Genomic DNA, 13,595 nt, shown 5'->3' on the forward strand with positions numbered 1-13,595 from the left:
CTTGAAAACTAGGGTCCCTGTGGGGTGCACTTATATATTGTTGGGCAGCCCGACTGGTCTAATAGTATGGACTGTAAGCCAGACACTGCACGACACAACCGTAACTTGTGCCCTATCTGTTTGTAATTCTAATACTAGGCAATCGCCCCCTCCATGAATTACATTTGTGAGTGGTTGCTTCATTAGTTTTTTGCACCTATGTTGCCTTTGCCTTTATCAAGGGGGTCTGCTGCATCCTGTAGGGATTAGTTTTCTGAGCAGAGTTGGAAATTACAGCTTTTTTTCTGCTATGTTTTTGGGATTTCTTTTGTCTGGCTGACAAATGACGGCAAAAAAACTCCATGTGAACATAATGTGTGATCGTTACCTGGAAGTTAAGTATTTGGTTAGTATTCTACGTCTGCATGTCTCACCCACTCCTGGTTTTGGCTTACACATACAGAAGTGGTGACGTGTTTCTATTACACTTTTCCGCCAATTGGCCCACTCCTGAGTTTGGCTTAGAAATACATATGTAAAATACTGACCAAATACTGAACATGTGCATGTAGCCCAACTTTGTGATCTGGCCCTGGACAAGAAGTTGGAGGTAAAAATGGTAAAAGGCCCAATTTCTATTCATGAGTTTTTGCATCAGTTATGATGCGTTGAGTTGATTCAGGCTTAAAAAAACAAACAAACCACAAAAAAAAACAAACGCCTTTCTCGGTGCTCAAGTCTGACTCTTCTCAGTTTGAATCATTGCTGATCGGAGAGGTTGCACCCAAGCATACGATCTCCCAAATATATTATATTGTCATCTCAGACTAATATAGAGCTCCTATGGTTCAAGAGTGGGAGAGAGAGATTGAGATGACCTCGGAGGAGCAATGGAACAAAACTTTATTTTGCACACACAGACTTCCATTGGCATGCAAAGCTCAAGAAAAATAAATAAAATTACAAAATCATAACTAGATGGTTTCGTTGCCCAGCAGATCTTCTTAAGATATTGCTGTAGATGTGAAAATGCTGAAGGCACTATCCTTCATATCTGGTGGGATGTACCACTATAATGAAAACTACCTCTTTGGTTGTATTTAGAAATGTTGTAACTATATGCTGTTCTCAACTAATTAATAAACTAGTTTATGGAAAAAAACAAATATGGAGTCTGATGTAACAAATACAAGCGAAACCAGCTGCCATAGTGGCAATCTGCAAGTAAATTTGGTTTTAAACCTATGAAGCAATCGAATTTGAAGCACAGCTGCAGGGAGAACATTAAGCTATATTTTCTGGAGGTGCTGTCCATTCTCTTTTTCAGCATATTGCATGATCCTTCCTCCTTTGGCACAGGTGATTTTGGTTTTGTGCTGGTGTGATCTGGAGTTATGGGGACTCAGTTCTGCAGCATAGGGGCTGTGAGGCACAAGGCTGTCCTGTCCACCCTGCCGATGTATCATCGCTGCTGCGGTGGTCAGGGCATGACGAGAGAGAGAGAGAGATGATTTTTGGAGGTGCTGTCCATTCTCTTTTTCACCATATTAAGTTATATTTACCTATGCAGTCGCTCTTCCACTGACGATGCACAGACTGACCGCAGGGTTCGTGCCCCAAACTCCAAGGTCTCCAGTTCAGGTGACTCGCAGTTGGTATGTGCACAACGGTCCCATACCAGGGCCACAAAGCTTGGATGTATGAGCCCCTCACTGCCTCTGTCAAGCAGAGATGTTCTCATTAACTCTTCACTACCCATCGCTCAGCAGGGATGTTTCCATTGACTTCTTTTCAGCCATAATTGCCAAGACCCTGTCAATACTATAAACTAAAAACAGGCTTTTTCTGGACACAAAAAAAAAATAAAAAAATGATAGGCTCCAATTCAAAGTGATTACCCCAGAATTATAGCGTAAATCACTTTAAAAAGTCAAAATGGGGATGGAGCATAATGCTGCATCTGGTCTCCTGATTCATTAAGTGGTGTGCACCTCCTCAGCAAGACTGGCATGAACATCGCCTGTTTTGAGTCTGGGCCAATAGTTTGCAAAGCAGATAGAAACACCAAGGCCCTCCACTGTTTCTTTATCAAATGCTCATTAATCAGTGCAATAGAAGGTACGGTGTCTCTTCTGTGAATACAGTGAGCCCCCTTTGCAATTCACAGACGCTAGCGAAATAGGTCCACTAAGGCTACGTTCACATTTGCGGTCAGCGCCGCAGCGGCGCCGCATGCGTCATGCGCCCCTATATTTAACATGGGGGCGCATGGACATGCGGTGCACTTGCGTTTTGCGCCGCATGCGTCACTGCGGCGCCCGCGTCCGGGCGCAGAGGACGCAGCAAGTTGCATTTTTGCTGCGTCCAAAATCAATGAAAAAAAGGACGCATGCGGCGCAAAACGCAGCGTTGTGCATGCGTTTTGCTGCGTTTTTGTTTGCGTTGTGCGTTGCGGCGCCGACGCTGCGGCGCACAACGCAAATGTGAACGTAGCCTAACTGATTTTCCACATAGGCCCTCTGTTGGTCTGTGTGTGGCTCAACGGGGAGCATTATGTAAGAATTACCGTAAGCTTTGTTTTAAATTATTCTAAATGAAAGAGCAAATTAACATTTATTCATATCACAACCCCTTTAAAATAAATCAAATATACTGGTTATTTTCGTACTAGTGAATATAACACATCAAAGCTTTAGAAAAGCATTAAATCGCAGCTAATTTAGTTTTTGATGCTGACAACACTTTAAGAGGTTTTCCACCACTTGGATAACCTTCTTCTCAATCACTATATTTTTCCCCATAAAAATAACAGCCTATATTCCCCGCTGGTGGGGGCACCATTCGAGTGATATCGGCCCCTACTCTTCGGGAGTGCTTGCAATCAATCAGCCGCCACTTCACTGGAAGAAGTCAGAAAGCGGCAAGTGAGAGCGAAGCGGCTGTTGACACTGTGCATAGCTCCCAGGGAAAACTGGCGCCGACACCGCTGGAATGGTGCCCGCATCGGAGGTGGTGTAGCTGTTATTTACGGGTAGGAAATATAGTGATTGAAAATAGGAAGAAACAAATTAGTTTTCTCAGATACTGAAAACTAATGCTTAAGTATTGTACATCTAATGCTGAACACCTGCAACATATCACAGAATATAAACAACATGTACACTAAGCAGAGATTTATTATTATTTACATTGCATTGAATAAGGACAAAGACGACATTAGCTGCCGTTTGTAGGCCATGAACAGGCGGTGCTTTTGCTATAAAGGGCATCCTAATATGAATACATAGAACGCTAATATACTTTTATTTCTACATTTTCAGATAATCAGCATGATCCCAGTGGACAGCATATTCACTTCTGATTTGTGCTTTTCAGAGGAGGACTTCCTGCGTCTGCACATCATAAGTGCAATGCTTTATGGGCGCTAGCTGACTGCTCATTTCAGTAGCTAACCCAGCCACCTTCTCAATCATAGTGGATGCCCAGAAAGTAGAAGGAGGTTGGCTTATCAGTTATATTAAGCCAAATTAGCCAGCCCCCTTGACATGCAGCATTGGACACGTGCAGGCACAGAAAGCACTCTCCTGTTTCACTGACAAATCAGAAGTGGAGATGCCGGGACTGACTCAGAGATCTGATGAGACAACGTTGGAAACAAAAATACATCATTAAGTTACATCTGTTCATTTTAGAACCTCATTTAGATGACAAATTAGGTGGATGACCACATAAAAAACAGTAAATACAACTTTGTGTCCCTGAGTACAGTTTAATATATTGCTTTATGTATTTTGGGCTTCTACGAATGACAAAATGTCTAAGTACTTATGCCAGTAGGCACTGCCCATTCTGGGAGTTGAAGCTAAGTACTGGACTACAAATGGACACTCCCAAAACTGTTAGGTTACGGTCACACTATCAGTGCTTGGTCAGTATTTTACATCAGTATTTGTAATCTAAATCCAGGAGAGGAACAATCAGAGGAAAAGTATAATAGAAACACATCACCATTTCCGTATTTATCACCCATTCCTGGTTTTGGCTTACAAATACTGATGTGAAATACTGATTAAATTCTGATAGTGTGACCATAGACTTCAGGTGATGGCCGGTAGTCTGATTTGAAATTCTCTGAGCATCTACTAGTAAATCCACAAAGATGGGCTTGTGAATTAAAAACAGTTCCCTTTTATGGCAATGAGTTTGTGTACACGTCTTAAAGGGAACCGACATGTCTAGAAACACCATTTACCGGCAAATATAGGGATGATCTGCAGGTCAATAGTGTTAAAACCATGCCTGACTTATTGGAGCCACAGCTATAGGGAGAAAATTAAATTCTATTCCCTCTGCAGCCTCTCAGTTCCAGAAATCAAGGCAGTACAGGGAGCGGTTACAATCGCTACATTCACTATAGTGTAATCACTGCCCAGCACTTTGACAGCCTGCTTCGCACACATGCAGAGTGCTGGGGAGTGATTACAGTGTACTCACTATATGGTGAGCTGTGATTTTAGGAGCTGCCTGCTGTGCCCTAATAACTGAAAGAGTGGCTACAGAGAGAACAGAACTAAGGGTACCGTCTCACAGTGGCACTTTTGTCGCTACGACGGTACGATCCGTGACGTTCCAGCGATATCCATACGATATCGCTGTGTCTGACACGCAGCAGCGATCAGGGACCCCGCTGAGAATCGTACGTCGTAGCAGATCGTTTGGAACTTTATTTCGTCGCTGGATCTCCCGCTGTCATCACTGGATCGGTGTGTGTGACACCGATCCAGCGATGCGTTCGCTTGTAACCAGGGTAAACATCGGGTTACTAAGCGCAGGGCCGCGCTTAGTAACCCGATGTTTACCCTGGTTACCATCGTAAATGTAAAAAAAACCAAACAGTACATACTTACATTCCGGTGTCCGTCAGGTCCCTCGCCGTCTGCTTCCCGCACTGACTGAAAGCCGGCCGGAAAGCAGGGCACAGCGGTGACGTCACCGCTGCGCTCTGCTTTTACTTTACAGTAACTCACAGTCAGTGCGGGAAGCAGACGGCCAGGGACCTGACGGACATCAGAAGGTGAGTATGTACTGTTTGTTTTTTTTTACATTTACGATGGTAACCAGGGTAAACATCGGGTTACTAAGCGCGGCCCTGCGCTTAGTAACCCGATGTTTACCCTGGTTACCGGGGGACTTCGGCATCGTTGGTCGCTGGAGAGCTGTCTGTGTGACAGCTCTCCAGTGACCACACAACGACTTACCAACGATCACGGCCAGGTCGTATCGCTGGTCGTGATCGTTGGTAAATCGTTTAGTGTAACGGTACCCTTAGAGAGAAAAAAAATTATCTGCCGCTTCAATAAGGTAGTCAGGTAATGCCATTTACCTGCAGATTAACCCTATATATGAAGGTGAATAGCGGTTTCTGAACTTGAAAGATTCCCTTTAAAAGTCACTATACTAAGAAATTCTAAGGATGGTTATTTCACACCTTTAGCACTAGGCTTGCTACACGGATATTAATCTGCTCTTATGGATGTAGAGATCACTTGTGAAGCAGTAGAATGTACTAACTGCTCATATATGGGAATGGTTTCCTTGAAGTGCGGATATTTGCTTCATTGAAGAGGAGAGATCTTTAAAGGAATCATGATACGGGACTCCATATTCCGCACAAGAGGTACTGCAAAAAACAAAAACAAAAGAAAGCAGTATAATGATATTGAACACTTGGTTAACTACTCCATCCCTCCCTCCCTCACCTATGCAATTTGAGAATTTCAGAAACTGACAAACTCGTTTCACATGCCTTGCACATTGCATAAAGACATTATATACTTTAATTATCTGCTCACCCCAAGCCAAAAGCATCATGTACATGGAAAAGTTATACTAAGAAGCTACTGGGATTTATTTGCCACCATACCATACGCCATCAGATGCCATATGTATGGAGCAACGCTTCCAGGTGAGAATCGCTCTGTGATAATAGCTTCCACTCGAGCACAGCACAATTTTACAGCGGCATACAAATAAGCATAACACAGTCATCTCTTCGTTCTTACATAACTGTAAAAATGAACGGCATATCCTCCTTTTCATACCATAAATTAAAAATAAGTTCTGTAAATCTAAAATACACGGTTCTTGAGTACTGCTCACTTACCTCTCATACTACTGCATTAGTCTTTACCCTGTGTAGTGCATACGTATACTAAATAATTAGGCTTAATACTTGGAGAATCATAGAACATGCATGTCTGATGTGACCTGTTCATGTCTGTCATAATCCAGCTGCAAACTTTCATTTATAGGCTGATTTAGTTACCCAGAGCTGCACAAATCAGTACAGGTACAGGATGGGCATATGTGTAAAATTATAAACTCATACAGTACATACAATGTCTATTACATTGATACCGATGACGCATACACTATAGGTCAGCAATATCAGATCAGTGCAAAACTGACACCAGGCCCCCTCACTGATCAGCTACTTTCAAGTCCGGTTACACCTGGCCATTGCCAGAGTATGGCGCAGAACACACAGCACAGCGGGTGAAGCCAGGTACAGCAGCTCAGCTCCTATTCAATTAAATAGGAGCCAAGTCCCAATTCTTGGCAACGGCCACTACACAGCGAACAGAGCACTGTACAGGCGACACTCACTGTTTATATTAAACTAGTGAAGGAGCTGCAGAACATCACCGATCTGATGCTGATGACCCAGAGACGGACATGGACTTGCTGCAACTTGTGAGGCCACACAGGAGCCCAAGAGGTAAGGGGCCCACTTTTACCCCAAAGCAATACATAAATGAATGCATTACAGTGAATTATTAGACTACAAAGGACCCACATACTCATCTTGCTCAGGGGCCCTCTTCAGTTCCTGTCTGCTCCTGTGAGGACCCATCCTAATAATGTAGAATTTTAACGTAGGAATGAGAAAGTAAGCATAGTACCTGTATAATATACATTTTCATCCCAGCCTCTCTTGGTCCATGCATATTTCCTAGTTTCTTCTCTAGTCTGTAGATCCTTGTAAGCTAATAAATATACCAATAAAAAACAAAAAATATTAAACATACTGTATATTAGATTCCATGTCCAAAATATATAAAATAAGTGAAATATTTTTAAACCTTACTTTTTTTTTTAATCAGATGTTTATTAAACAAAACCATGTTACATACATTTACACATTTTTTCCAAACAGGAATAGGAAGCAACATAAGATATTGATATAGTTACAGAAATTGGCATTAACGAGCCTTTGAGTAGAGACAATATCCAGCCAACCAACCAGGAACGGATTCTCATCAACTGTTCTGGCATAGGGTTCTAATTTTAATTAATTTCTAAACTCTAAGTGGGAAAAAATACTTCATAGTTCTGTTTGGGCCTCATGAACAATACCTTGGTGTAGCCCTTCAAAGCTATGTGCACTGCAGACCTCTCCTACTTGCTAATTCAAGTTCACCTGCTACCCTCCTGTACAATGTTTAAATAACTGATAAATCTTCATTAACCAACTGGCTCCCCATCTCTTTTGCACTGACGCTGCAGTACAAGTCTTGTTTTTGCAGGTCAAGATTTTTATAATTGTACCATTCTGGGTTATGTATGTGTTAGGGTTTCATTTTTAGTTTTAAAGCTGAAAGGGAAGGCTGAAGCTATTTCAGCAAAAATAAGTGTATACTTATAGTACATGTGGATATTTGTTATTGGAGCTTACATAAAGATACTTAATATATAGATTATACACACACAAACGTGCAAAAGGTTTACGTAGTTGTGTAAACAATGCTGCAAAGAATGTTTAAAAAAAAAAAAAGATAAAAAATCAATTTTCATAATGCAAAGTGAATGAACAAAAGAGAAATCCAAATGTTATAAATATCTGGTGTGAGCCTCCCATTGCCTTCAAAACAGCATCAGTTCTTCTAAGTACACTTGCTCCCATTTTTTTTTTTTAAAGAACGCAAAAGAGAGGTTGCTTCAAATATCTTCTTATCACTATCCAATGGTCTTCTGTTGATGTAAGCTTGTGCAGATCCTTCTGTCTTCTCATGTAATCCCAGACAGACTCAGTGTTGAGATCAGTGCTCAGTGGATGCTGTATCATCACTTCCAGGGTTCCTGGTTCTACTTTACGCTGATAGTTTCTAATGACATTGGTTGTATGTTTGAAGTCATTGTCCAACTACAGAATAAATGTGGAGCCAATCAGATGCCTCACTGAAAGTGTTGAATGATGGATAGGTACGGTATCTTCCTGTATTTTTCAACATTGAGGAAGCCATTAATCCTGACTAAATCCTCAACTTCAATTTGTTGAAATGCAGCCATGCATGGAACCTTCCTCATGCTTCATTGTTGTCTGCAAATACTCATTGTACTGCTCTCCAGGCCTTCAGAAAAAGACTGGCTTCTGTTACAGCCAAATATTTCACATTTTGACTCATTAGTCCAGAACATCTGCTGTCATTTTCCAATGTTTTTGAGCATAGTTTAGTAAGTTGACCTTGTTTCCATGTTGAAGGTATGGGGTTTTTTTTGCCGCAATTCTTCAATGAGAACTAGTTCTGACCAGACTTGTAACAGTAGATGGGTGTAGCTTGGTTCCACTAGTTGCTGACAGATCTGAACTGATGGCACGGCTGGAAATCTTCTGGCTTAGAAGTGAAGCAAGCATGATATATCTTTCATCTGCTTCACAAAGTTTCCTTGGCCGACCACTGCGACTATGGTCCTCAACATTGTCCATTTCTTAGCGCTTGTTCAAACTAACTCAAATAGCAGCTCTTTAAACCTGGGCTTCTTTACACCCGGCCCAGGATCCCCTAATCTCTGCCCGTGGTAAGTGCCTGTCTGCCCCATATGGTGCTTCACTTTTTGACTCCAGTTGCCGTAATATAGTGTGTTTGGGGGAGGCAAGCCTACCAGTGTCATACTTCACTGCACATGCACTTTAGAAAAGGATTGATTCCTAGGCACAGATGGGCAGGTGCAATTAGTGGTTCCTGGTATCCCTGGTTTCTTTCTGCACATGTATCACTTTATTTGTGTTCTTTTTCTGATGATTTATGCGTATAATGATGTTTTGTGAACTTTCAATAAAATCTGTTTTTTTACTTATGATACCTAAAAACTCTTGTTTCTCTTTGCATGCATACTTTCTAGAGTGGGTAAATTCTCTATGTATTTGAATAGGCTAACTGTAGCCCTTCTTGTTGACAAGATTATGTCAAGGAGGTTTTTGTGGTTATCTTTATTAAACCTTAGTCTGTTTTGAAATCTTTACATGTGAGACCTAGTTGATGCACCATAACTGCTCTGTCTTGTTGCTGAATACAGTAGATAGCTAAATTGCAGCAGGTTTACTATACCTCTAATGATAAGATCCTGCTGATTTTATTAAAAACTGTAACAAGCAACCCATAAGTGACATATCACTAGAACCAGGATAGCGGTCTCTATATTATGCTGCTCTAAGACTAGATGGCAAAGTCCATTTAAGCATCCTACACAAATGTTTCTGTCTCAGTTAATGACAGTTTCAACTTGCATATAAAAAGGATGATTATCATCACTCGTTTGGTATTTGTTAACTCATACACCTGACTATAATCCATCAATCTCATACCTTCTGCAAGTACCTAGAATTGTTGCTGTTTTGAAGACAATGAGTGGTCTCCCCAAATATTGATTAGATTTAGAAGTCTTCATTTACTTTGTATTTCGTTAATTGATAAATTTAGTATGAAAAGATCCATTATTGAAAGCGTTCTTCTTTGCATCATTTCTTCCACGGCTGCCTAAAGCTTTTGCACAGTGTACATTTTATCTTTTTTTAAATTTTAAACTAATATTGTTTATTATGTTATTCAATCGGAAAAGAAGTTTGATAACTGAGTATTCCTAAGGCTATGTTCACATATTGAATCATTGCAGGAGTATTTACTGCTTTTTACAGTACTAGCAAAAGCTATGAGATTTCAGAAATCAAGTACGGTATGTGTTTTTTCCTGACTGAATTGCAAAACTGCTGCTTTAAAAAAAAAAAAAAAAAAAAAAAAAAAAAAGCTACAACGTCAATTCTTTCAGTGTTTTTGCACCATAGAAAGCAATGAGTGCAAAAATGCTGAAATAAATGCAACCATTCATTTCTGTTGAATTAAACTGATTTGATTAAACTGTAGACAACAGCACCAGAACATGCAGCAAACCTCTTTTTTGAAAGTAGATTCTTTACTGCCAAGAGAATAGGTTTTGCGTGCAGACAAAAAATGTAGTAAAAACGCAACATTTGAATATGGCCTTAGGCAGAGTCCACATGCGCTAGTTTATTCTTACTTCCATCATCACCATCCACGCCCAGGTTTTCTTTTAAATGCTAAAACAGGAAAAATGTGTACCACAGCTTCAGTAGTACAATTAGCAGTCGGAGTTCTTCAAAAACGCCAAACACAAATGATTAAGGAAGCTAATTTGTCACTGGAGGTTTAACAAGTGACTTGCTCTGGTAACTTTTGTTTGTCACAACAGTAAGATAAGAAAGGTCAATGGCTGAGACGTCACCCCATAAATCAAGCATGAGCTGTTACCACACTGTTTTATTGCTCAATTTTCTTGTAAACCACCACTGGATTAATGATGTACAATAAGCGTGTGTGCTAATGTCTCTAATACACAGGTGTTTTACAGTGAAGGCACCAATAAAACAAAGTGCTCTTGATTTATTGACCAATTTCTGTGCCATTAATCCTTCCAATCATACTATGTAAACAAAACTATATAGGTTTAATAAAATACTAGATTCTATGTTTGACTTATTTTTACTTGGGCTTCATCCTAATTATTTCTTGACAGTGCTTTTAACCCCTCATGTTCTGATAAGCTGAGCAATATGACAGTCTCGAAGGCTTTGTCAGGCCTCTAATTGTAAAAGCAACATATTGGCACCTCGCAATCGTGCTCTACGGGTGTCCATGATCTGACAAAGGGAGCAAATGCCTTTTGTCTAAATCTTCATATGCCACTGTCACTATCAGAGGCATCTGAGTGGTTAATGTGCTGAGATTCGAGCCATATTCAATCCCAGCAGATGTAGCAGGAGCTCAGCTTTCTGGGATCGGAGCCATGTTCAGTACCAGCAGATGTAGCAGGAGCTCAGCTATCTGGGATCGGAGCCATGTTCAGTACCAGCATATGTAGCAGGAGCTCAGCTATCTGGGATCGGAGCCATGTTCAGTACCAGCAGATGTAGCAATAGCTCAGCTATCTGGGATCGGAGCCATGTTCAGTACCAGCAGATGTAGCAGGAGCTCAGCTATCTGGGATCGGAGCCATGTTCAGTACCAGCATATGTAGCAGGAGCTCAGCTTTCTGGGATCGGAGCCATGTTCAGTACCAGCATATGTAGCAGTAGCTCAGCTATCTGGGATCGGAGCCATGTTCAGTACCAGCAGATGCAGCAGGAGCTCAGCTATCTGGAATTGGAGCCATGTTCAGTACCAGCAGATGTAGCAGGAGCTCAGCTATCTGGGATCGGAGCCATGTTCAGTACCAGCAGGAGCTCAGCTATCTGGGATCGGAGCCATGTTCAGTACCAGCAGATGTAGCAGGAGCTCAGCTATCTGGGATCGGAGCCATGTTCAGTACCAGCAGATGTAGCAGGAGCTCAGCTATCTGGGATCGGAGCCATGTTCAGTACCAGCAGATGTAGCAGGAGCTCAGCTATCTGGGATCAGAGCCATGTTCAGTACCAGCAGATGTAGCAATAGCTCAGCTATCTGGAATCGGAGCCATGTTCAGTCCAGGCATATGTAGCAGGAGCTCAGCTATCTGGGATCGGAGCCATGTTCAGTACCAGCAGATGTAGCAGGAGCTCAGCTATCTGGGATCAGAGCCATGTTCAGTACCAGCAGATGTAGCAATAGCTCAGCTATCTGGGATCGGAGCCATGTTCAGTCCAGGCATATGTAGCAGGAGCTCAGCTATCTGGGATCGGAGCCATGTTCAGTACCAGCAGATGTAGCAGGAGCTCAGCTATCTGGGATCGGAGCCATGTTCTGTACCAGCATATGTAGCAGGAGCTCAGCTATCTGGGATCGGAGCCATGTTCAGTACCAGCAGATGTAGCAATAGCTCAGCTATCTAGGATCGGAGCCATGTTCAGTACCAGCAGATGTAGCAGGAGCTCAGCTATCTGGGATCGCAGCCATGTTCAGTACCAGCAGGAGCTCAGCTATCTGGCATCGGAGCCAAGTTCAGTACCAGCAGATGTAGCAGGAGCTCAGCTATCTGGGATCGGAGCCATGTTCAGTACCAGCAGGAGCTCAGCTATCTGGGATCGGAGCCATGTTCAGTACCAGCAAATGTAGCAGGAGCTCAGCTATCTGGGATCGGAGCCATGTTCAGTACCAGCAGGAGCTCAGCTATCTGGGATTGGAGCCATGTTCAGTACCAGCAGACGTAGCAGGAGCTCAGCTATCTGGGATCGGAGCCATGTTCAGTACCAGCAGATGCAGCAGGAGCTCAGCTATCTGGGATCGGAGCCATGTTCAGTACCAGCAGGAGCTCAGCTATCTGGGATCGGAGCCATGTTCAGTACCAGCAAATGTAGCAGGAGCTCAGCTATCTGGGATCGGAGCCATGTTCAGTACCAGCAGATGCAGCAGGAGCTCAGCTATCTGGGATCGGAGCCATGTTCAGTACCAGCAGGAGCTCAGCTATCTGGGATTGGAGCCATGTTCAGTACCAGCAGACGTAGCAGGAGCTCAGCTATCTGGGATCGGAGCCATGTTCAGTACCAGCAGATGTAGCAGGAGCTCAGCTATCTGGGATCGGAGCCATGTTCAGTCCAGGCATATGAAGCAGGAGCTCAGCTATCTGAGATCGGAGCCATGTTCAGTACCAGCAGATGTAGCAGGAGCTCAGCTATCTGGAATCGGAGCCATGTTCAGTACCAGCAGATGTAGCAGGAGCTCAGCTATCTGGGATCGGAGCCATGTTCAGTACCAGCAGATGTAGCAGGAGCTCAGCTATCTGGGATTGGAGCCATGTTCAGTACCAGCAGATGTAGCAGGAGCTCAGCTATCTGGAATCGGAGCCATGTTCAGTACCAGCAGATGCAGCAGGAGCTCAGCTATCTGGGATCGGAGCCATGTTCAGTACCAGCAGGAGCTCAGCTATCTGGGATTGGAGCCATGTTCAGTACCAGCAGATTTAGCAGGAGCTCAGCTATCTGGGATCGGAGCCATGTTCAGTACCAGCAGGAGCTCAGCTATCTGGGATCAGAGCCATGTTCAGTACCAGCAGACGTAGCAGGAGCTCAGCTATCTGGGATCGGAGCCATGTTCAGTACCAGCAGATGTAGCAGGAGCTCAGCTATCTGGGATCGGAGCCATGTTCCGTGCCCGCATATGTAGCAATAGCTCAGCTATCTGGGATCGGAGCCATGTTCAGTACCAGCAGATGTAGCAATAGCTCAGCTATCTGGGATCGGAGCCATGTTCAGTACCAGCAGATGCAGCAGGAGCTCAGCTATCTGGAATCGGAGCCATGTTCAGTACCAGCAGATGTAGCAGGAGCTCAGCTATCTGGGATCGGAG

At 43.0% G+C, this 13,595-nt stretch overlaps 1 protein-coding gene across 1 annotated transcript in view; it reads right to left on the bottom strand.

The window, feature by feature from the left end:
• Positions 1-3,137: 3,137 nt before the first annotated feature.
• NIPSNAP1 (nipsnap homolog 1) overlaps positions 3,138-13,595 on the bottom strand; it is a 69,497-nt gene continuing 59,039 nt past the window's right edge. Inside the window, exons 9-10 of the mRNA XM_077296974.1 lie at positions 6,942-7,025; positions 3,138-5,659 (exon numbers count right to left, since the gene is read on the bottom strand). Of these exons, the coding sequence (XP_077153089.1) occupies positions 5,595-5,659; positions 6,942-7,025 (149 nt within the window). The 3' untranslated portion in view covers positions 3,138-5,594. The remainder of the gene's footprint in view (positions 5,660-6,941; positions 7,026-13,595) is intronic.

The sequence above is a fragment of the Ranitomeya variabilis genome, chromosome 1, assembly GCF_051348905.1.
Source record: "Ranitomeya variabilis isolate aRanVar5 chromosome 1, aRanVar5.hap1, whole genome shotgun sequence".
Classification (NCBI taxonomy): Eukaryota; Metazoa; Chordata; class Amphibia; order Anura; family Dendrobatidae; genus Ranitomeya; species Ranitomeya variabilis.